This window comes from Lemur catta, chromosome 12 (genome assembly GCF_020740605.2).
Source record: "Lemur catta isolate mLemCat1 chromosome 12, mLemCat1.pri, whole genome shotgun sequence".
Classification (NCBI taxonomy): Eukaryota; Metazoa; Chordata; class Mammalia; order Primates; family Lemuridae; genus Lemur; species Lemur catta.
In genome coordinates, this window is record NC_059139.1 from 25,322,137 (window position 1) to 25,345,196 (window position 23,060).

General features: G+C 41.0%; 1 protein-coding gene across 3 annotated transcripts in view; it reads right to left on the reverse strand.

Moving 5' to 3' along the window:
• Nucleotides 1-10,931: 10,931 nt before the first annotated feature.
• Nucleotides 10,932-23,060, reverse strand: part of DAB2 (DAB adaptor protein 2) — a 51,099-nt gene continuing 38,970 nt past the window's right edge. For 2 of the 3 annotated variants that reach the window (XM_045566359.1, XM_045566358.1), the window contains 6 exons: nucleotides 20,280-20,933; nucleotides 19,124-19,286; nucleotides 14,328-14,957; nucleotides 13,671-13,780; nucleotides 13,023-13,093; nucleotides 10,932-11,324 (listed from right to left, as the gene is read on the reverse strand). In XM_045566359.1, coding sequence (XP_045422315.1) covers nucleotides 13,028-13,093; nucleotides 13,671-13,780; nucleotides 14,328-14,957; nucleotides 19,124-19,286; nucleotides 20,280-20,933 — 1,623 coding nt within the window. In that variant the 3' untranslated portion in view covers nucleotides 10,932-11,324; nucleotides 13,023-13,027. The remainder of the gene's footprint in view (nucleotides 11,325-13,022; nucleotides 13,094-13,670; nucleotides 13,781-14,327; nucleotides 14,958-19,123; nucleotides 19,287-20,279; nucleotides 20,934-23,060) is intronic. The other variant, XM_045566360.1, reaches the window with a different exon arrangement.

The window sequence follows — 23,060 nt, forward strand, 5'->3', positions numbered from 1 at the left end:
CTTTTAAAGTGATGGAAATTGTTTTTTGAAAGTCCCTTATTGTTAAATTCATGGACTCCCCTAGTGTCCAGGGATCTCACTGGGAACCCTATCCCATTCTGTAGCTGCTTCTCACTGATGTGCAAAGATCCTTAGGTCTTGTAATACTACAGTGGAATGGGAGGACTTTCACTTTCACTTATAACACATGCACTTGGTGGAGATAATCAAAATTGCTGAATAGGGAGAACTTGGGGATCACTGTCAATTGCAGGTTTTAGGTGTGTCTTGTTTGCTACTGTGTCCCTAAGATGCAGTGTTGTATCTAGCACATTTCTGAATTGCATGCACTAATAGATGAATGAAGGAATGCAGATAGGGAATACGATTCCAGGGAAGAGAAGTGGCATGTCCAAGGTCACATAATTGGGGTAGGAGAAGCGTCAGAGACCACTCTCTTCACTGCTGATTCTGTGCCATTTTCTTCCAGCCCTTTCAGAGGAGCTCTTTGTTATAACGAAGGAGAGAATAATGAATTTCTCTACCCAGTGGTTCTGGACAGTTGATGAAGTTCAGTGGGGGTGATGTAAGGTTATCCTTTTACTGTAATAAGGATTCCTGTGGCTCAGATCTGTTTATAGTCACATGGAACTACTTAAGGCCTACTTGATCGCATTACAGCATTTTATTTTAAGTGAAGATTCTGCTTAATCTCCTTTTCTTTTGAAGTTCACAGTATCTGCATATGCTTCCTCCTACCCTTCTGTTTACCAACACTCTTGACTGTTCATGTCTCCCACACACTCAAACTCCACCCCTCTGCTCTAGTTATTTCAGGATTCTTATGGCACCACTCTGCCTCATTGTTTTCTGATTTTGACAGTTCTATCAATATTTATCTTAATTCCATTCAGCCCACTGTTATAACCAGCATCCTGCCAACACCCAAAATGGCTTTACCTTTGAAGATATCAATATCCTACTCTCTGACCACAATTTTCAGTAATTCAAGCTACCTCAGAGCTCTCGTACTCTCCCAATATCCCCTTTCTTCAACTTTATTGAGACATCCAGCCGCTATATTTCTCCATTTTCCTCCAGGTTACCCACCTTCTGCTAGCCTCTCTTTCTTTCACTCTTTTATGGATCCTCTGCCCGTTGATGACTTCCTCTCACCTCTCAACCCCCTCACACTTCTGCCTTTTGCACCAATATCTACAGACTCTCAACCTGGGGTCAGTCCTATCAATTTGCTTTTCCGTTACTTTGCCCAAATCAAGCTGAAGATTCATCTCCATTTATGTCTTTCTTTGGTTTTTGGTCAGACCTATTTCCCCATTTCTCTTAGTGGCTCCTTCTACTCCACCAAGAAACTCAGAAACTCCTTTGGCTTCCTGTGGGCCCCTCTCATGTCAACTTCCCTACATCTCAACCAAATCTAAGAGGAAGAGAAAGCCTGTGTTTATTTAGGAAAATCCGATGCTTGATACTCACACCCTAACTTTCTAGGATTCTGCTGTCGTCGTTCCATCTTACATCCTCAACATCTCTCAACATCTCCATCCCTATCACCTCCTTCTCCTCAGCCTATGAACATGCTCAAGTCTCTTCTATCTTAAAGAATTCTACCTAATTTCTTGATTTTCTCTCATTGCTTCAACCCTGTTGGCTAAACTTTTGCAGTCTGGGTCAACTTTCTTCCTGCATGGCTATGTCAGCCTCTTGCAGTTTGCCTCTTGCTTCTCCTAACTCCACTGAAGATCTCTTTGTTGCTAAATTTCATGGACATTTCTTGGTTCTGACCTTTGTCTGTTACAGGCACTTGACCCTATCGGCTAGTCTCTATGCTTTGAAACTCTTGGTTCCCTTGACTTTTGTGATAGCAACTCCTTATTTGTCTGCTTTCCTTTTACTCACTCCTCTCCCCTGGCCCTCACACGAATGCTGGTTCTCCTTGGGGGGTCTGTCCTCCGCCCCCTTCATTCTCAGTACATGCCTTCTTTTCTTCTACACTCTTAAGGTTAAGCCTGGCTTTAGACCCAGAGGTCTCAGAGGGTGGCCTGTTGAAGTCCCTTTACCAAAATTGTCAGGGCTCTTGTTTTAAAAGAACAGATTCCTAGAAGTGATAATTAAAAAAAAAAGGAATCACAAATTTTATGGTGTTACTTTCAATCATAGTCTTCAAGTACTTCTAAGAAATCTCCAGGTGGACTGTGACTTGTCTCTGATATGTTGAACTTGCCATATCCAAAATCAAACATATAATTCCTGGCCAGTTAAGAGAGCTCTTGCTTTTATAGTCTTTATTTTGGTTAATAAGCCACCATTCACCCTGTCTTTCTGGTGGTTACCTTTGCTTTTTATTGCATTAGTCCTTTGACCGTACACAAAGTGTTAATCAGGCTCATAGTGGTTACTCTGTAGTTATTCCAGAGTTGCTGGTTGAAAAGTTGATTTCACTGAATTCAGGTATATTTGGCTTGTGGAACTTGGAACTTTGACCAAAAAAAAAAGAAGGTATTTGAGGATCAAATTCTATTCAGATTTACTAAACAGTTAACAGCATGTAAACCCAACTAAACATAGTAGTGGATAATAGTTTGCAAATCTTAAACTGTCTTTAATTTTCTCTTTTAGAATTTTGTGTTCTTGACACTTTGCAATTTCAAGACTGATCCTTGAGGTTTATTGAGCAGGGAAGGAGATCGTGATGTAAAAAAACGATCGATCACCTGTGACTCTTGATGCAGTGGGGACAACTCATGTTATGAGGCAGAGAACAGAAAAGACTGCATCTCTGGCTCAGAGAAATTGTGGGAGGGAGAGCACCAGAGGTGGGAGAGGCTGGCTGGGAGATTTGTGCTTTGAACAACTGTTCATGCCAAATTCCAGAATGGGGCCAGCGTGTTCAGCAGGTTGAGGTCAAAGACAGATATTTCTGTCCTTGCCATCTGGGACTCTGGGAGAACAGTTCCAGACTTTCCCAAAATGAGAGAAGCCAAATCTAAATAAAACTGATTGTACCACGTGGTTGGGCAGAGAAAGAGGCACTGGCTTTGGCTTCCTAGGTTTCTTTGGCTGACATGTGCCACAGAAGACACCAAGAAGTTCCCGAACCTCTGTCCTGAGGAGGGATGCAGAGGGGGTAGCTGGTAGGCTTGCTGGGAGGTCTGCTGCAGCAAGGACAACGTGGCTCTAGAGCTGAGGGCAAGGAGGAAAAGACACTTATAGTCCGATTGCAGGAACCCATGGCATTAGGAAGGGCCCAGGCAGCAGGGAGAACCACCAGGCCCTGTAGGGGAGGGGAACAGTTCTTCAGGTACAACTTTAGCTACAGATGCAGCTGAAGAACTTAGGAAGAGAGAATAAGCAAAGCACTGTGCAAAATGAATCATGTGTTCATCAATACAGAGTTTTGGTCCAGTTCATTAAGAACTTGATACTGTTGAATCTTAGATTTTGGTGAAACTATGCAACAGTATTACTGTTACAAAATGTGTGTGTTTGAACGATCTTCCTCGTTGACCATGTAACACACATCTAGCCTGACTATGAGCATGTGCAGGATGGTTTCCTATTTACGACGCAGAAGACATTGAGAGTGTTACTCACAATCTGTCTTTTATTGTGAGCAATGTGAGGCTTATATTAATAACACTTAAACGTGCTGATGGGAAATACTTAAATTAAGATGGACTGTACGTGAGGATAAATTGATGTGCTGCATTTATAGCAACTGGAAAATTCAAACTTTGAAGTGATACTTAATTTATCCTGAAAGTGAGCTTTGGAAAGGGGGATCAACTTGCCTAATTATGCAGTGGCACTTGGTTCCCAGGCCCCTTTCGAACTTTCATTATTTTTGGTAATCCCTGTGGTGCTAACACACAGAAACCCGTCCTCTTCATTCCTAGCTTCCACCTGGTTGGCTTTGCTGACGATGCTTTCCATAAGTACGCTTCTTTCCCACCCTGAGGGTGCCATGGAGCCAAAGGAAATATGATGTGCATTTGGAGATGGGCCGACTTTGGGTTAAATTATCACTTAGGCATGTGGGTGAGGCAATGGTTAATCCATCACCCATTTCCAAGGCCCTCTCGCCAGGGCTGGCTTCATGGGCCTGCAACCTGGACAGTAGCACAGGGCTCAGTGCTTAGGAGGGCCCCACAGTTGTCTTAATGCTCTGCTGCTTCAATCTTTAATTCTTAATGATTTTATGTTTGAATTTTTGTTTTAGAAGGCAAGTCTGATAGCAAAATGGAGCATGAGCATGAGTAGAGGAAATATGTACAATGTGGCCCCTCTTCCATACTACCTCATTCGCACGTAGTATGTTTGTTACCCACTAAGCACAGAACTCAGCTGGACCCAGGATGTGTGACTCAAAGTGAAATTGAGTATAGGTATGTGTGTTGTTTATGACTGAGTAGGTGGGCAGGGGTGGGGATGGGCACTGAGAACCAGGAGAGGCCACACTTTCAGTTTGAACTAGAACTTGATGAAGCACAGATGATGAAGATACACCGTCATATCTTTCCTGCTTGTGTTACTTCCCTGCATTAGCCAACTCATTACACCAGAAATAATGACATAGGAAAAAAGAAGAAGATAGGGCAACTCATAGTTCCTCTTTTTCAGTCCTTCTTTACTCCTCAGTGAGTTAAAGGTAGAGAGTATTGATAAAATGTACATGTGTCAAGAAGTGAAATAAAAGCAGTTGAGTTAGTTTTGGGTAGTGTTTCCACTGTTCTGGAAAGAGGAAAATATTTATATAAATGCATAGGCATATGAATATACAAGTTATAAATATAATTGTGTAATTTTAGTGACTCTACATGTGAATTAAAGGTTAGCCATAAAATTCATGCTAATATTTTAAAATTTTATTTTTATTTATTTAGAACAAAATTAAATAGCAGATAAAATACACTATGGCAAATAAAGAGAGAGAGGTTTCAAAAGAAAAGGCTTTATATGTTAGTGCCTTGAATGGCAATTTTTCCCTACTTTTTGATCAACAGACCTCAGATTTTAATTTTGTCCTGAGTTCTGCAAATTATGTAGCCAGCCCTGCTGCTTCCTTAACTGCCTTCACTATAAGGGTTGATAAAGCTAAAAGCTTGATTTCCTAGCCTCCCCTTTAATTAGGATCAATTAAAGCACATTCTCTGGAGATATGGAAGTAAATCACACAGACTCCGCTAATAGGTTTGAAAACAGTTCCTGAGAAAGAGAAAATAAGAAAGGAAAAATGGAGAACTGTAGACTGCTTTTTTTTTTTTAACAATCTTACAAAACTGGTTGTCTCTTTTAATTATAGTGATGTATATCTTTGATAAATTGAATAATTAAAATAATTCAAATCATAAATGGAGAGAATAATATCTCCATGCCTATATAAAAACCTTGAGTTATGTATAAGATATCTAGCAGTGGCCATGTGACCAAATTCTGGCCAATGAGTGATAGCTGAAGTCTACTGGGAACCCCTAGGAAAAACTGAAATGCCTGGTACAAGGAACAGACATTGGTTGTGCAACCTCTTCCCTTTCTGCCCACCTTTAACACTAACATCATATTTGGATCCATTTTGTGACCATTAGGCAATAAAGACAAGAACAAAAAGCCAAAGGCTACAGAAGTTGGAGTGAAGAACTAAGAAAGAGTCTATGTTCTTGAGGGTCTTGTTGAGTGGCTGAGCCACTACCAGCAGCCATCAACCGAGACATTTTGTGTGAGAAAAACAAATCCATACTGTCAGGACTATATGTTTTTGTCTCCCTCAAATTCGTATGCTGAAATCCTACCCCCAGTGGGATGTTATTGGGAGGTGGGGCATTTGGGAGGTAATTAGGGAAAGATAAGGTAGGTCATGATGGTGAAGCCCCCATGATGAGTTAGTGTCTTTATAAAAAGAGAAATAAACTAAGCTTGCTCTCTTGAACCATGTGAGGACATGAGAAGATGACTATCTGCAAACTGGGATGATGGCTTTCACAGGATATGGGATCTGCAGGAACTTTAATCTTGGACTTCCCAGCCTCTAGAACTGTGAGAAATAAATGTTTGTTGTTCATGCCACCCAGTCAATGGTATTCTTGCTATGGCAGCCTGATCTAAGACATCCACTAGTTCTAGCCACCATGAGCCTTTCCGTTATTGTAATTCAATCCTTCCTAGTGGACACATGGGCTGTGAACTGCCTGCTTGTGCCCAGGGTCTTTCATCAAAAGAAGACAGCTTCTCCCATTTCTAGCCCAGTCATTTCTTACCATCAGTGTCCTAGACATCAGGTCAGTGAGGGAAACGGGGCAAAGATCATATCAACACTCCATTCTCTTCATCTTCCCTCTCTGTTAGCACCTGTGTCTAATACTCTCCTCTCGGCCGCCCTCAAACAAAAGGCTATGATGATCAGTCATTATAACTAGGTACTTAGTGAAGGAAGCCTCAGATACACCCCAGTAATGCCCTCCCTCAACTCCAGCCCAGTCAGGCTACCCTCTAACACTGAGGTCCCCAATCCCTGGGCTGTGGCCTGTACCAGTCCGTGGCCCACTAGGACACCACCTGAGTTCCAGCTCCTTACCCCACCCCCCCACCCCATGCTCTGTGGAAAAATTGTCTTCCATAAAACCGGTCCCTGATGTCAAAAAGGTTGGGGCCTGCTGCTTTAACATTTAGAACAGTAAAAATTTCCATTTCTTACAAATAAGGTACAATAATAATGATTGAAGTCAACCAAATGAATATAGAATTCACAGAAAACTCCACAACCAGTATGACAAGGAAAACGTAGTCATGAAGAATTTCAGAATTGGGCTTTTTTTGTTGTTGTTTATGACAACCTCATCTTTGATCACTGCAGAAGGCCAATTTCTTTGCTACCGAGCAGCCACACTGGTCTGTCTCCCTGGAGACCAGTGCTTGTATGATTTTAGTACATGGTGGAGGTTTAGTAATTAAGTACAGTACATAATTCCAGCAAAGCAAGGGCAAATGAGGGGCTTGGTCACTCATTAGGTGAGATGACAAATAGCCAACCCTTGTCATCAACACTGCTGTAATTAGGACATGTTATCAGAGCTGCTGCTGGTGCACAGTTTTGTGCATGTCTATATTTGGCACATCCACTTAGAACATGAGTTTTAATTATTTTTAATAGAAGGGAATTAGTTAAAAACATACCATTTCCCAGCAAGAATTAGGTGTTTTATTATTTAGCAATATCCTCAAATGGTAATAGTTTAAATATTTACCAGGGACTTTTGGGGAGCTCCCAGCTTTCACTAAAGACTTTGTATTGAACCTGTTCCGGGAATATGGGTCAGAGTTCTCACTCATCAGGTTATTCCAGGGTCATCTAAACTCCTGAGTTAGCTACATCCCCTGTTCATTCGTCTCCTTACTGTCAGCACAGGAAAGATATGGAATCATCCTCTGTTTGACTCTCTCTAGACACCATGGTTAACATTTGGATGGAGGAGTCTGAGCTCCCCGGGTGAAAGGATCTCCCTACTACAACACATAGCTTTATAATAAAATACCTGTGGAAACTACTCCCTTAAGAATTGGAGCAGAGTGCAGCCATTTTAAAGCATGGATCCCAATCTCATGTGAGATGCAGCAGTAACAGATCCCCCTCACAAGACTGTGAACAATATCAATGGAATAAAGTTATTTCACATAAATGACAAAGCACTTTGCAAATGAAAGATTATCTTGAAAAAATCAATAGCTTCTCCCTTTGTATTGCTTTTACGTGAGAAATTTGGGAGCATGCTGGCTGTTAAAGTTCAGCTTTTAGCTTAGATATATTTGATGCCTAAATAAAACCCTATTCCCAGGATCATAGGGTTACCACAAAAAAACTGAACTGCTGGCACACAAGTGTGAATACCACTACTATTAAAGACACTACAGTCATCCGTTGGTACCCAGGGGGGACTGCAGGACCCCCTGTGATTACCAAACCTGTGGTTGCTCAAGCCTCGTATATAAAATGCTGTAGTATTTGCAGATAACCTACATACATCCTCTCATATACTTTAAATCATCTCTAGATTACTTACAATACCTAATATGATGTAAATGCTATATAAATAGTTGTTATATTTTTTATTTGTATTATCTTTTATTGTTGTATTATTTTTATTTTCCTAATATTTTCCTTCCAAGGTAGGTTGACTCCATAGATGTGAAACCCAAGGATGGGAGGGCAGACTATGTAAGGAACAGGTCTGTTCCCACTTTGCAGGGACACTTCAGTAAGCACCTCCCTCTGCTTGGTCAACAGTAGTTGCTAATGAAGGTCCTCCCCTTGTACACCTAAGCAAGGGTTAACCTCTGGCAAGATCTCACAGATTAAGGCACGTGGAAATAGCACACAGGCTTGATGGGTTAGACACACTGCAGAGCACCTGGATAAGTCAGACTCTGTGTGTAGCATGTTCTTTTTTTTTTTTTTGAGACAGAGTCTCGCTTTGTTGCCCGGGCTAGAGTGAGTGCCATGGCGTCACCCTAGCTCACAGCAATCTCAAACTCCTGGGCTCAAGCCATCCTCCTGCCTCAGCCTCCCGGGTAGCTGGGACTACAGGCATGCGCCACCATGCCCGGCTAATTTTTTCTATATATATTTTAGTTGGCCAGATAATTTCTTTCTGTTTTTAGTAGAGATGGGGTCTCGCTCTTGCTCAGGCTGGTCTCGAACTCCTGACCTTGAGCGATCCACCCGCCTCGGCCTCCCAGAGTGCTAGGATTACAGGCGTGAGCCACCGTGCCCGGCCAAGTGTGTAGCATGTTCTCAGCAGCCTTCTCCAGCTCATCCATGGCTTACTTTCTGTTTTCCTGGAAGCTGCTTTTGTGTAGAGTCTGTTTCTCTATATTCCACCTTACTATGTCAGAAAGAGACCAAATGTTCCCATTAAGGGAACAGGTAAGGCAGTAATATGAAACATTCCATAATAGTGTACACCAATAGATGACCCTGCCCCACAAGTTTGTCTTACTCCTTAGAGAAGTTAGGATTAACACTAAGACTTCTATAACCAGGCAAAGTCTGGCCTTAGGATTCTCTTCCTTGTAGTTGCAGGGCTTCTTGATACAAGAACCTTGAACTTTTATAATAGGTAAGTGTTTAATAATGTCCTAATGAGGAAAACATCTGATCCTTAGCTGCCCACCTCACACAGCAGCTCTCCTGAGTGGCCTGCACCAGCCTAGAGCAGGCTTGTCTTGGTGAGGTAAAATATGACTGAATAAAAAATAAGTGGAGGCAAACAGTGAAAAGTTCATGCCTTAATAGTTCACTAACGAATGATTTTTATCATGGATATCAGCTGAGGTTGTTCTGCTGTAGGTCTTATCTGCTGAACTCCATTAAACTCCCAGTGTGGGTCTGAGAGAGGAGCATAAAGAGAGTGTTGAAAGAGATTAGATGATAATTTACTTATCTAATTCTATTTCATGGATCTCCACTTTCTCTTCATCTTTGTGATAACCCAGAATGTATTATAACTAACATTTGCTCACCTTAGATTGGTATGTTTTATAAATTGTTGCTAATGTCAACTCAAAGCAAGGTCAAATATTAGAATAAACTGATGGTAACACATGAGATTCTGCCATTTCAGTTTATTAAAATGAGTAAATTTATAGCTTTATTTGCATACAGAAAAGTGCATGAGAAAATGAGTATGTACAAAACAGCTGCGTGGCTGATCATGACTTTTAAAAATTCAACTACCTAGAAATAGTTACCTCCAGTTTAGCACATTTAGGTATTTGGACATTTAAAGTACTAATTCAAGTCTGTGTTTATGACTGAGCAAGAAGCCTGATGGAAAATTATGCCATATATGATCTGCTATTACCATTAAACGTAAAACCACAGGACTTTAGCTTAACTACTGAGGTTAATCAATAGCGGTTCATGAGGCCACCATCTTGTTTAGATCCTGAGCAGTCATCCTCTTCTTCCACCTAAAGGTAACATTGTCTGAGGTTGATTAACATCCACAAGAACCTGAGCATTAAGGGTCAGGAGACAACATTAAGAATCCAACATAAAACAAAACAAAACTCATTTTGGCAAGAACGAACTCTTCAGAACCCTGCTAACAGCAGGACGAGAATGAACTGGGAAAGTTTCCAAGGTTGTGAGGGGAAAAATATTGCAGACATCAGATTTTCAAAGATAACCCCAAATACCCTTTCTACAGCTTTTTTCCCCTTATTTGTCTTCCTACTCACTATGAGACTGGGGCTTCAAGAAAGTTTTCCAGTTACTTGATAAAGGCCTAGCGTGACCCCAAAGAAGCACCTAATGTATTTGGCACAAACACAGTTAGCTTTGTGATGTGTTGCTCTTCAGAATACAGTCCTTCATTGCTGAGTTGAGTTTGATTTCTCTTCAATATTAACTGCTCTTCCAGAACTTCAGCTCAAGAGAATGGCCTCCTATTCCATTGGAAAGATACAGGTTGTGCCCATTTGCAATTCTAGTTACTGGGACTAGCAATTACTGAGAAAGAAGAGGCTCCAGATCTGTGAATCATTAGGTTTTTTTTTTTTTTTTTGCCCCATGAAAGTCTGTCGCTTGTGAAAGGGAGGTAATGCTATGTGAACCTGGACGCAAAACTGACTGCAAAGAGAATCAGAGGGAAAAGGAGAGGAGAGATGAATATGCTTTTCCCTAATTTGTAATAGCTAGCAAGAGATTGGAAAAAGGACATTTTTGGCCTCAGGAGAAATTGATCTTCAGAAAGAGAAGAAACTACATCTTTAAAAAGGTCCTTCAGTGTGTTTGATTCCAAAGTGTCTCAGAGGAATTCAGACTTGCTTCAACTTCAAAAATTTTTTGTCAGTGATGGTCTGAAGCAAGATTTAAGAAGGTGCCTTGTTCCATAGTCTTTACGTTTTATGCTCTAAAACAGAACCCCCAAACAACTTTGAACAGTAAGGATTTGAAAATTTATTCAAAACAGCATCATAGGAGGGGTTGTGATGGCTGCATCTCCCAAGCAAAAGGTAAAAGGTAAAGTGTTCTAGAAGGTTCTAGGGACACAATAGGCAAGGGTTCAGTAGGTAAACTAGTGTACTTCATTTACATTTAAGCTAGAGAGTTTAGGATCTTGATTTATTTAAAGCCATAGATTCAGTTTACCTTTAACCTAGACAGAAAGTGAAAGACATTTTACAAGTGGAAGAGGCAACAAGAAATAAGGCAACAGATAATATGTGAAAGCCGGACAGGGCAGAGATCAGGGTGTGTCTGGCTATTAGCTTTGTCCTTGTCTTCTAAGGCCAACCTCTTTGTTCCTCTGGATAGTCAGCAAACCAAGTTCCTAGAGAAGTATGGAGAAGAAAAACCTGTGGTTAGTATTTTGAATTGAGTATCAATGTATTAAATATTAAATATCAAGTCATTATTAAAAATATCACTCATAGTATCTCCTAGGGTTGATGTGAGGATTCAATAATATAATAAATGTAGAGCATGTAAGCGATTAACACAAGTGCTCAGTAATGTTACCTATTTTCTCCCATGATAGTTCTCCCCACCCAATCTATTAATTTAGCAGGTTGACCTAACTATCCCTCCTTTATGATATAAAGAAGAAAGGGCTCCCAAAGGAAAGTCTAGTCAATTCCATTTAGTCCAAACCATCCTCCTTGACTCCAGGGTAATTATTCCTTTCTGTTAATATTTGGGTATGTCTTCCCTTGAGTGGAGAGTGAGAATGAGTCACTGGCCAGACTTCTAATTCACTTCTTTATCACCATTAGAATCCCCTGGACTCTTGTTAAAAGGAAGCTTTTTATCAGCACCAGAGAGGAATTCTAAATTTAGGGCTGGGGTAGGGCATTTTTAACAATTCACCCAGTTTACTGAAGCAGAATTTATGGAAAGGTACTGTAAGAAACACTGTAGAACTGGGGTGAGAGAGAAGGATCCAAATACATATAAACTCAATTTTATTGTTGGCCAAGTGCAGTGGCTCATGCCTGTAATCCCAGCACTCTGGGATCGCTTGAACCCAGGAATTTGAGGGTACAGTGAGCTATGATGATGCCACTGCACTCTACTCAGGGTGACAGACCAAGACTCTGTCAGATTAAAAAAATCTTATTGTTGATGCCACATTTAAGATATTTATCTATTTAAAATAATTAAATTCTAGATGTGTCAAAGCATAGTTAAGTAGTATTGCTTGGGTGAGGCAAGATTGAAAAAAATGGGTTTGGGCTTTTTTCATTCATTTTATTGTTTTACCCTTACCAGCTGTACTCTACCTTCTCTAAAATGGAGATAAGCTTCCTTTCCCCTACTAAGTTCAATCTTTTAAGATCAGAACAAAGTTGCAACCACTTGCTGTTGAGAAAGAAACGGTTGCACTGAACTCTCACAGTTCCAATCAAAGGTGGTTATACCTAATAACTTGTCTAGGATAAAGTCCACTAGACAAAGAAGAATCAACCTTTGGACCCCTTTTGGGCTTCTGCTTACAAAGGAGATATTTAAGAGCTGTTAAAGCTTTTAGATTTAATACTGTCAAACTATTTCAGACTAACTTTAATTGAGATTGCACACAAAGAAATAAATGGTAGAAGAGTTGTGATCATCATCTGTTTAGCTTACTTGTGTGGTGGCTTCAGAAGGTCTTCAGAACCTGAGCTTTTTAAATAGGAAACCAAGTTATTATTAGGATGCTTTGCAGTAGCTTCAGTGTGAAGGTAAAAAGGCTAGAAAACTGTTATATGTTATTTTGAGTTTACTTCTATGCAGAAATGAAAACCCAAAAACAGGATAAGGTAGAAATCCATATTCTGGTGGGTATATTACTATTTTTTGATGTGCTTAAGAATTCTATCCTTAAGTTCCCTGCCTAGGTATTCTTGATTAGCTAAGTATAGATTTCCATGTCTACTTTTCCTAAATTATTGATATTTATTCTCTTTCCAATTTTAAAATTAAAATTTCACCTTTTTTCCCCTCTGTCACCAAAACCCCCAAGATAAGCTTAATAGGATTTTCTACTTACAAAAGTTAGGCAAAAGGATTTCCAAAAGGATCCCTATACATATCAGAAGATGCAGATTGAGGAGAAGTCATCTAAGAAGATAAAACCATATAATTGCAGTCATAAGAAAAAAAAATCTTACAATCAAGCCTTCCCAGATTCCTTTAAAAATCACTTAGGTTATAGGCTAATCAGATACTGTAGGGGTCTACAATGATTTGTGTCCAGTTGGTTGTGGGTGGTGATATATATTATTTACATCAAAATCAAGTTCAAGTTAAATTACATTTACTTCCCCCAAGTAGAAAGTATGTGATATAAAACCATGGGTGGAAAATTAAGAACTTAAATCTTTGAAAGGTTTTTTTAAGAGAATATTTTGGCTCAGTTTCCCCCCCCCCCAGAATACTTTCATAAGCCAGGTTAAGTGAGATCTGAAGGGTATTTTCTATGTGATATTATTTTTCAAATTCAGAAGATAGTACTTCCTATAAAAATAATCTTCCCCTAGTTTAAATGAATGTTTAGATTGTGAAGGTTCTCAATGATAAATCTTAGTCAAACACACTTTACCCTCAAAAAGTTATTATAAAAGCAAGGTTAATTCAAGAGGCAGTAGTTCTATGTGGCATGTACTTTGGAGCAACAGCTCTAGTAGTTGATACTTACAGGGGCTTGTGATGAGCTGAAAGAATCTTTAGTAAAAGGGTTCTCAAATGCATGGTCAACAGATTTGGTAACTGGTAGGGCACCTTGTCTGGGAACTGGCTTTGGTGGTTCTAGAAGGCAAAAAAATCAGAGTATTCAGTAGACAAGCTTTCCCCGAATATAGGCACAAGTCACCCAGTCAACTTATCTTTGAAATTTAGTTCTAAACTTATGAAATTTACATCAGTGGAACAAAAATCACCACCAGATACCAGGACTCCTGATGATTATTATAGGCAAATCCATCCCTTCTCAGAAGAGAAAGCCATGTATCTGAAGTGGAAGAGATGCAGAATCCCCTCATATAAGGCCAAGGCTATGGATGAGGCTTTACTATACAGCCTTCCCAGTGCCACCGCTCATTGAATTTCATTAGCTCTTGGCAGCCCTTTGAAGAACTACCACTAGAGGGCAGCATTGGGTCATCCCTTAGAAAGGGCTAAGGTACCTGGCTAGCTCTAAAAGGTAACTGGTTAAGTTGTCTCCATGTCCCTCAATTACCAAAAGAAACAAGAGCAAGACTTTCGGGGGGGTGGGAGAAGGTTCATCTGAAGGACCCTGTGGGCCCACCTGACAGTGGCAATATTGGTACAGTAGGCAGAGTAGTGAGTAGCTTACCATTGATCTTGCTCAACAGTTGATTCGCATCATAGTCATCGTGGTCTGCATTCTCTTGAGGAATGCCAACTTTGCTGTTGAAATAACTGGAGAAGGCACTTGAAGTCCCACAGGGAGTATGCTCCCCTTTCCGTGCAGGCACAGCAGGTGGTTGCCGCAGTTGGAAGTCCTTAAACATTTCTTTCACATCCTTGACTTCTTTATCCCCAAGTGGGTCTAAGGCAGTGAAGGCATCACTGGAGATGTCCTTTGGAGGGCCAGTTCTGGGAGGCGGCTGAGGAGTGACCAGGAGAGAGGACAGCATAGAAGGGGACTGAGTGGACATAGCAGGAGATGGAAAAATATTGCTCTGAAAAGGATTCCCCAAAGGGCTTGTTGACTGCCAAGTACTGGTTGCCACAGATGCAGAAGGGCCCCAAATGGCAGGAGCTGGAGGGGAAGTTGAGGCTGCAAAGGATGAAGGCTGGTTCCAACCTGGAACGGCTGGACTTGTACCAAAAACAATAGGCTGACCGAAACCTGAAGGCTGGCCACCCATCATGGCTCCCGGGACCATAGAAGTGGACTGATTGAAGACCGAAGGTGTTGCGCTCCATGGTCCTGCCTGAGGGAGTGTGGCAGAGACACTACCTGAAGGAAGACAGAAAAAGCACTTATCAGCAGACAAGCTTGAAGAGGATGCTTGAATTTCAGAAAGCACAACTCTCCAGGGAGCATTTGCCACTATCTTGGTGGCAAACACCTTCATCCAGCCCCAAGGCTGACCTGGGAAAAATAAAAGCTCTGGGAGATTAAATCACTCTAAAGGTTAAGTAGCTTTTACCATATAGCTGGCAGTCAAATGCTGGTTGCATTTCAAAGTCCATGTTCTTTCTACCATGCCTTTTTAACTTTCCTCATTAAAAAGGTAATACAGTAAACAGGTGCAGTGGGCCCGCTGTCTGGGGGATGGGCATGCTTGTAGCTCTGACTGGGGTGGTGCAAAGGCAATTTATGTAACCAAAGCATTTGTACTCCCGTAATGCTCTGAAATTAAAAAGAAATTTAAAAAGAAAGTGTTTATGAAGAAAAAAAAGAATAAATCAATGAATTAAGAAAAAGGTCATACGGTTGGTTCATAACTACCCGGTCGTGAAAAATAAGAGCCCTTCCTACATACGCTAGTTGTTTGATATGCCTCCAACAACTAGAACAGTCTGTCAATAGCAGGAACTTACTTGTTGAGTGAATACATTTACTTATACAAACCGCACTGATTATGAAGTGGTTAATTGAGATAATCCACTGGGCTTTCTGAGTCATGGATTTGATCTTTTCATTTGGCAGCTGGCTTGTGTCTGGAGTCTTATGAAAACCAGTGATCACACATGTGCATAAGGCCCCAACATGCTTACATCCTGAAGAAACCATTTCAAAGTTTCCTCGCTTTTTAATGCTGCCAAGGTTGACACAGCTATATAAAGGGAAGATAATGTTTGGCTGATGCCAAGATAGTTTTAGACTTTTATTATAAAAATGGAGGAAAGGCTGTTATCCTGAGAGGGCTGTTTCAAATAAAGTGCTTCCTGCCATGTGTCACTCACTAAACCTTGCCAGGAGTTAGCACAGAGTATTTAAAAGAGGAAGGGAGGGAGAGAGAACAATGGAAATAAAAACCTTCCGAGGTGAGCGATGGCCTGTGTCATGGCTTCTGATCTTTGTGGGTGAAAGGCTCCATCTCCTGAATCCTTGCTGTGTTCGGCAGGAATTAATTAAATCACTAGAATCCAGGTGTCTCCAATGTCTGTCCCCCTCTTCTGGAGAAGCTCATTCCCTGCATCTTGTTCCAATATATAGGGCATTTTTTCCCCTGCCTCTTCCCAAGTGTAATAATGATTCAGTTAAATGGTCACCACTAATAAAAGACCTAAATTCAACCTCTTATCTATTCACAGATGATGCTTTGCTCTGGAAACCTATTTACTTTGAGCTTTGTAGCACAGCATTCTTTAGTTATGAAAGTCTTTTAATTCAACTAAGAAAAGGCCATCAAACTTGGGTTAGGAATGTTTTTGTTTCCAGAGTGAGAAATATTTTGAAAATGGTGTTTAGGGGTATGTAGCACAATATCTATCTTAGATCCCCTCAGTATGGGAGACTGGTGTCACTTGACTCCACTCTTACTATCATGAATGCTGGTCATCTGGCCACGAATGCATATGTGTACTCAGTAGAGAGTGGTGTGGTTCAGAAACCACTTACTTACCAACATACTTATGTTGAAGGTGAGGAAACTGGGTACAAGAATATTGTTAAAATTGGGAAAGTCACAGCCTATGACAGTAGAGGCTGAAAGCCAGGCACACTGGCCCCAGACCCAGCACCCATCCTCTTGTCCTGCTTCCTTGGCAGAAAGGCAGGGGACTATTTTTTAAAAACTAGTGTGTTAATTCAAATACTGATTTCATAGATACAGAAATTAGACTTCATTTTCACTAAAGAATATACCCCTTTCATAACAAATCAAAGAAAAATTCCTCTTAGATTCTACAATACAGGCTCTAAAAGTGGGTTTAATAGGAACAAAGTTATTGCTAGCATTTTAAAACAAATTTTTAAATTTTATTAACAGGAGCCAGATCACTCACTAATAATTTCCACCCATTGAATGTGCAAAAAAAAAAAAAAAAAAAAAAAAAGAGGGGAGAATTTGATCATCTTTTATGTTGGACCACTTGCCTTCCCTTAGGAACATGCATGGCTTTAGTCATAGATCATAGTAGTGAGAATGGTGTTTGTAAAAGAGAAAAATATTGTATTTGCCAAAAATTAAAGACTTTCCTACTATATGCTTATGCCAGCCTTCATTCCCACCCACCAGATTCCGTACATTGTGTTTCAAGACATCGAGGGCCCAGCCGGAGAAAGCAGGGGCAAGAACTAGGAGAAAAGGGAACATAGGTATAAAACATCAATTTCATTACCTTCTGAAGCTAGATTAAAACACAGGATAGCAAGTCGAAGCTGAGGGCTCAGCTTTCTACAATACCCTCTCCCCACCCCCAGTGCTCCAGGGGAGGCAGTCCCCCAGCTGGGTCTAGCGGAAGCCAGACCCACAACCTTCCACGCCTTGGCTAAGGATCCCTGCTAGTGGACAGGGACTATACTGTGGAGCTCAGTTTGAGTCCCATGTCTAAACTTGGAAGAGTCATCAGTATTCTGCAGTTGTATACCCCAAGGCCTCAACAGGGGCACCTAGCCAAAAAGCTTCACTTCGTCTGAATAAATTAACAGTTATAGGGTCCAGCTGTATTTTCAGGCTGACTTGTTAAATATTGGCTGTAAAAATTCTTCAGGGCATTGATGTTAGATACAAAGCTCTGTGATGTGATCTAGTTGCAGACACTGCCTTGCAAGTTCTCTGCTTTTCTGTGAGGGAAAGGCACCAAGCAGCTCCACTTGGGGGTGCAGAGAAAAGAGTGATACAGAAAGGGAGAAGCCCCCAAGAGACACAGGGTGTTCAGGGAGAGTCTCCTGACAATATAAATCTGAGTGGAGACCTGGGACAAACTGGCTTCTCATACCCACATGGATATTAGCCACTCGGCAGGTGGGTAACACCTCCTCCCCTTTTTGCCACCCTACTCTAGATATGATTAAGCAGATTTCTTGTAAAAGAATCAAAACATTTTCCTTTGCAGGAATACAGCAGAAAAAAAAATATTAGGATCCTGATGACTGACTCTTCAGGAGGCAGAGAAAGCCAAGATCCCTGGTCAAATTTTACCAAAGGGGAGGAGAATCCTTCTTCATCTATAATCCTCCACCTCCCATGCCAGAGTCTATTGGGAGTTGGCAGAGGTGCCAAGAAGCAGAAAAACAAAGAGAGTCCCCAGCAGGACAGCAAAGACCATTGTTAGGGTTTCTGAAAACTGTACCATGCGGTCCAAAAAGAAGTGGCAGCTGTGGTCAAAGAGCAGCTGGCCAGCCCTCAGTCGAGCGCCTTCCCCATTGTTCTGCCAGAGTGGTTAGTGGCTCACCGGAGCTACGGACACCTTCATGCAGAAGGGCACCAACACATCCTAGGCATCTGACAAGATTCCATCTCTTGCCTTATCTCTGTGCTCTTTTCAACTTCAGCTTTTTAGTCCTTATGTTCTAACTCTAGTAAGACTGTCAAGCCAGCCAAAATATTGGCAAGGGGCTGCGAAGGCTTGAACATTCAGAGACTGCTCAGGGTGGTTGCCTGGCCCACCCTTACCATATGCCTAGGAACAGAGCCAGGCCCAGAACCCAGGACTTTTCATTCCATGACTTACACTTGCTTCAGACTTAGTTTATATCCTTCTTGAGGTATCTGTCCCTTCTAAGACAGATATAGGAATTGATAGGGGATAGGCCTTCTATCCATTATAGTAACTGACATAGAAGACATGCATGTTGCTATTTTTTCCAATAGTGATGACGGACAAGGCTCTCTCATCTCAATCCCTTTGCACCATTGAAGCTGGTCTGAGCATCAGGATCCCTTAACAGTTGTCTCCCAGGAAGCCATTACCAGTTGGCTCAAGTAAGTACAGTGTTGAAAATGGATTTCTTGGCACATGCCAACTCAAGGAGCCAAATTTCAGTTACGAGTCAAGAGTATCCAATGGAGCTGGAGATGTGCAGGAGTGAGAGTGGGAGAAGAGCTCTTGCGAATGCTTAAATCTTATGCCTGTGGAACTCCAATGGATGTGAAGTGGCTTCCCCCATACATCATCATTTTGTGAGTGAAAGTAACAGAGTCACGCCTAACTCTATCTCCAGACACCTACCTAGGCCTGCAAGGGGTCCCACTGGGGCAGAAGCACTTGTTTTGAAGAGATCCAGAGGATTGGTCTGTAGGGTTGCAGATTGTCCTGTGGGTGACATCTGGCTCGGAGGTTCTGAGACGGGAGGAGCAAAGATGTCTGATGCAAGCAAGTCATTGGCTGAAGACTGCCAGGACAGGGAGGGAGGGAGAAGTGTTAGTTACTCTGTAACAGCGAAATACAGCTTTGATCTATCTCCTACTTTTCACCCCAAATTTGAGAGCCACAAGAAGGAAAACTTTTTTTTATTACTGATAAACTACAACTGATTTAAAAACAAAAAGAGAGAGATTCCTGCGATGGACAGACTACTGGGGAGTCACTAAGGCAACTCCTACAACTGAGGACTTGCAAAGTGAAATCTATTTTGCTCATTTACACATTTGTATTGGTCTGGTCTCCTTATCAGCTAAAAGCTTGAAGCTGGGAAAGAAAGGGCAACTATAAATAAGTATCTTGAATATTTTTGATTATTCCATTGGATGTATATCAGGTTACATAGAGACGATATGGTGTTAATCATTAGATGAGCCTGCATATTCCTATGAGAGTTCCAAAAAGATATCTGTAGAAGCTGCATTTTAAATTGCTCTTGAATGAAGCTGGTCATGGCAGTAGTGGTAATAATAAAGATGTAAGTTTCTTCTGAGACAATGGGTTAGTAAGTCAGCAGTTAAAAGAGGAGACACACACTCTAAAATTTCACACCACCACCTTGACATTAATGCAACACGATGAGCGTGCAGGGCGTGTGTTAGTGTGGGGAAGGTACAAAGGGAATCACAAGAACTCTTGCCCTCCCATCCCAGAACGTGATGATCGAACTTACCAGAGGTACAGAAGCATAGCAGCATTAAAAACGAAAAAACTTGTGTTTAGTTTAATCATAAGTGACAAGACATGCAAATGGAAAGCAGGGTGTGACAAACACTGCTGAGAAGCTTTAAAAGGCTGGCGATTAGAGGAAAATACTCCTGAGAAACTGATGTGCCTCATCCCACCTTCTATTTCACAGCCACATGGGAAACTACAAGAGCAGCAGGAAAGAGAGCTTGCATCACACCACCCTTTGGTACCGAACATGCACTCTGCTAACGGATATGTGGAGAAGACAATTCACCTTAGCAGTCCTTCTGCCTCTTCCCGGTTTGGTACTTTGTGGAGGTGGGATAATGGCTATGGAGTCATGTGGTGAGGACTGGATAGAGCTTTCCAAGTCCTGCTTTACGCCATTCGGTACAGACAGTCCTTTGGGAGGGCTTCCCACAAAAGGGTTCGGGGAGGATTTGACATGGAAGCCGTTCTGTTCTCTTTCAGACACCCCATTTTGAGTTCTCACTGCTGGCTGGGTTTGCCCACTCGCAAAGGGCCACGGGCCTGCCTGTGCTTCCTGTTTGCCAGTCCGGTTAGAGATCTGGTCAAACTGCTGACCGAAATAATCAACATCACCATTCTGGGGCCCATTGCTCAGTGGAGCAGACAAGCTACTCAAATTCTCTTTCTTCTGATCTGGAGATTTGAGAGAATCAAACGAAGAGGGTGTCGATTGGTCTGGCTGTGTGAAAGGATCGTCACGGAAAGGATCAGGATTAGGGGTGGGAAAGAAGTTGAGATTGGTAGAAAAGGCGTTTTCAGGCAAGAAGGATGCCTGAGGCTTTGGTCGAGGAAGAGAGCAGGAGGTGATGCCATTTGTTAAGAATGGATTTTCTCTTAAAGAATTCTGATTGGTGTCGATTTCAGAGTTTAGATCCACTAACAGGATATCTTTGCTTTCCTATCACATTTGGAAAGAAAAAAAAAAGAAAGTGTTAGTCCATGTTGTGACTTCAAATAAGAAAAGTACATAAGATGACCAGGATTATCAAAAGTCCCATTTGAATTTGGTCCAGACAAAGCAGTTGGATGTTGCCTCCTCCCATCAGCTCCCTAAGTCCACAACTCTCTAGCTGTACTCTAGGTCCTCCCTGCCCCTGCACCATCCCATGCTCGTTTAAGTCTCAGCTTCATTTAGTGAAATCTTACTGTTGTTTACAGCCTGTCTCTGCTCGCCCTGATTCACACATACAGACTGGCTGAGTTCATTGTCAGCATTGTTTCAATTCATGCCTTGGAGTCTTAAAGGGACTAGATTAGCACGTTACTCAAAATGATTAGGAAAGTATGTTGAGCTTGAAAGTAAGTGACCTCAGAAGCCTATCCCAGCTTCCCACCTGAGGTACATACAGTCTCTTCTATGGACCCCCAGAGTCAGGTGGCATCACCTCTCTAAATGAGCAAATGCATTGGCTAACACATACACATTTTATAGTTCTAGCTGTGATGAAGTTTCAGGTCAATTACATTTCCCTATATATAATTGGTCCAGCTCTTTCCTCCAGCAGGACAGGGGGAAGATTTCCCTTTATGTCACAGCCTGCAGGTATGCCTTTTTAAATATTTAAGGCTCTTGTTGAAGGTGCTAGCCAAATAGGAACTCTTTTTCTTATCATCCTAGTCTCCCCTGTGGACATACATACCCTATTTGTCTATGTCCTATAAAAGTGACACTCAAAATACTGAGCTAATCTAATCTATCACACAATAAGGTCTCATATTTGTATGTCTTTTCATAAATTGCTTAGATTTGCCTTTGTAATCTCATCTATTCAGTGGTTAAAGTCAACCAATAACTAATATTTAATTTATACACAGTTGTCTCCCCTTATCCTTGGGGGATACATTCCAAGACCCCCAGTGGATGCCTGAAACCACAGATAGTACCAAACCCTGCATATACGATGTTTCTTCTTATACATACATACCTATGATAAAGTTTAATATATATTAGGTATAGTAAGAGATTAACAATAATAACTAAATAATAAAATAGAATCCTTATAACAATATACTGTAATACAAGTTATGTGAATGTGGGCTCTCGGTCTCTCGCTCTCTCGTGGTATCTTATTGGACTGTACTCACCTATTTTCATACCGAGGTTAAACACAGGTAACTGAAACCTTAGAAAGTGAACCCTGAAGATAATAGAGCACTACTGTATAAGGTAGAGATGTGTATTTTTAAGAGTTATTTTGAGTTATTTTAAGACATACCAAATGCAGAGCTGTACTAATTCTATTCCCTATCTATCATTTGTCTGGCATGTTATTTTGGGGGGATTTTCAATTGTTCAATAAAAAATCCTCTTCAGCAAAAAAAGCAGCAAATTTGATGAATCTGACATGTCTTTATTCCAGTTAATGACATAATTAATTATGATTCACCCTGGGATAGATCTTTCATACTGACATCCCTTCCTTCTGACTTTGATCCATTAAATACTTAACTGTGCTAGCCAGAGAAGAATATAAACAGTGAAAAATGCCTAGCTGAAAGTGGAAGTTAGAGTAGATTTCTAGCAGTACCCTGCACAGACTACTAAATACTTTAATAAAAACAACTTCAAAGAAATATGAAATTTTCAAACTAGTAAGTATAAAAAGGGTTCAAATAGGCCTCCTTGGCTTTTAAAGAAAAGAACAAATTTTTAGAAGGTTTACGTCCTACTTTGTGATCATAGAAGAGATAACAAAATCAGACCTACATGGTATTCTATCTTTTGGCTTCCTTTACTGTGAGGTATAAAAACACAATTTTTAAAAGCCAGGTTTTCTCTTTATAAGCAGAAGAATTTGTCACAAGAAAAAACGTGTAATTAAAAAAATTTTTTTTTAATCGAAGAAATGGATTGGAAGATCTCTTAATGTAGGGAAATTTATACAATCAAAAGGTAGGATAAAAATGTATTACAAAAGCTCATGATTTCAATATTTATTCATTTGTTATGAGCCACCTCTGGATTAGAACAGTTGGGCTTTCACAGCTGGTAGAGTTCTCCTTTTCAAATACTTCAGAAGAAGTT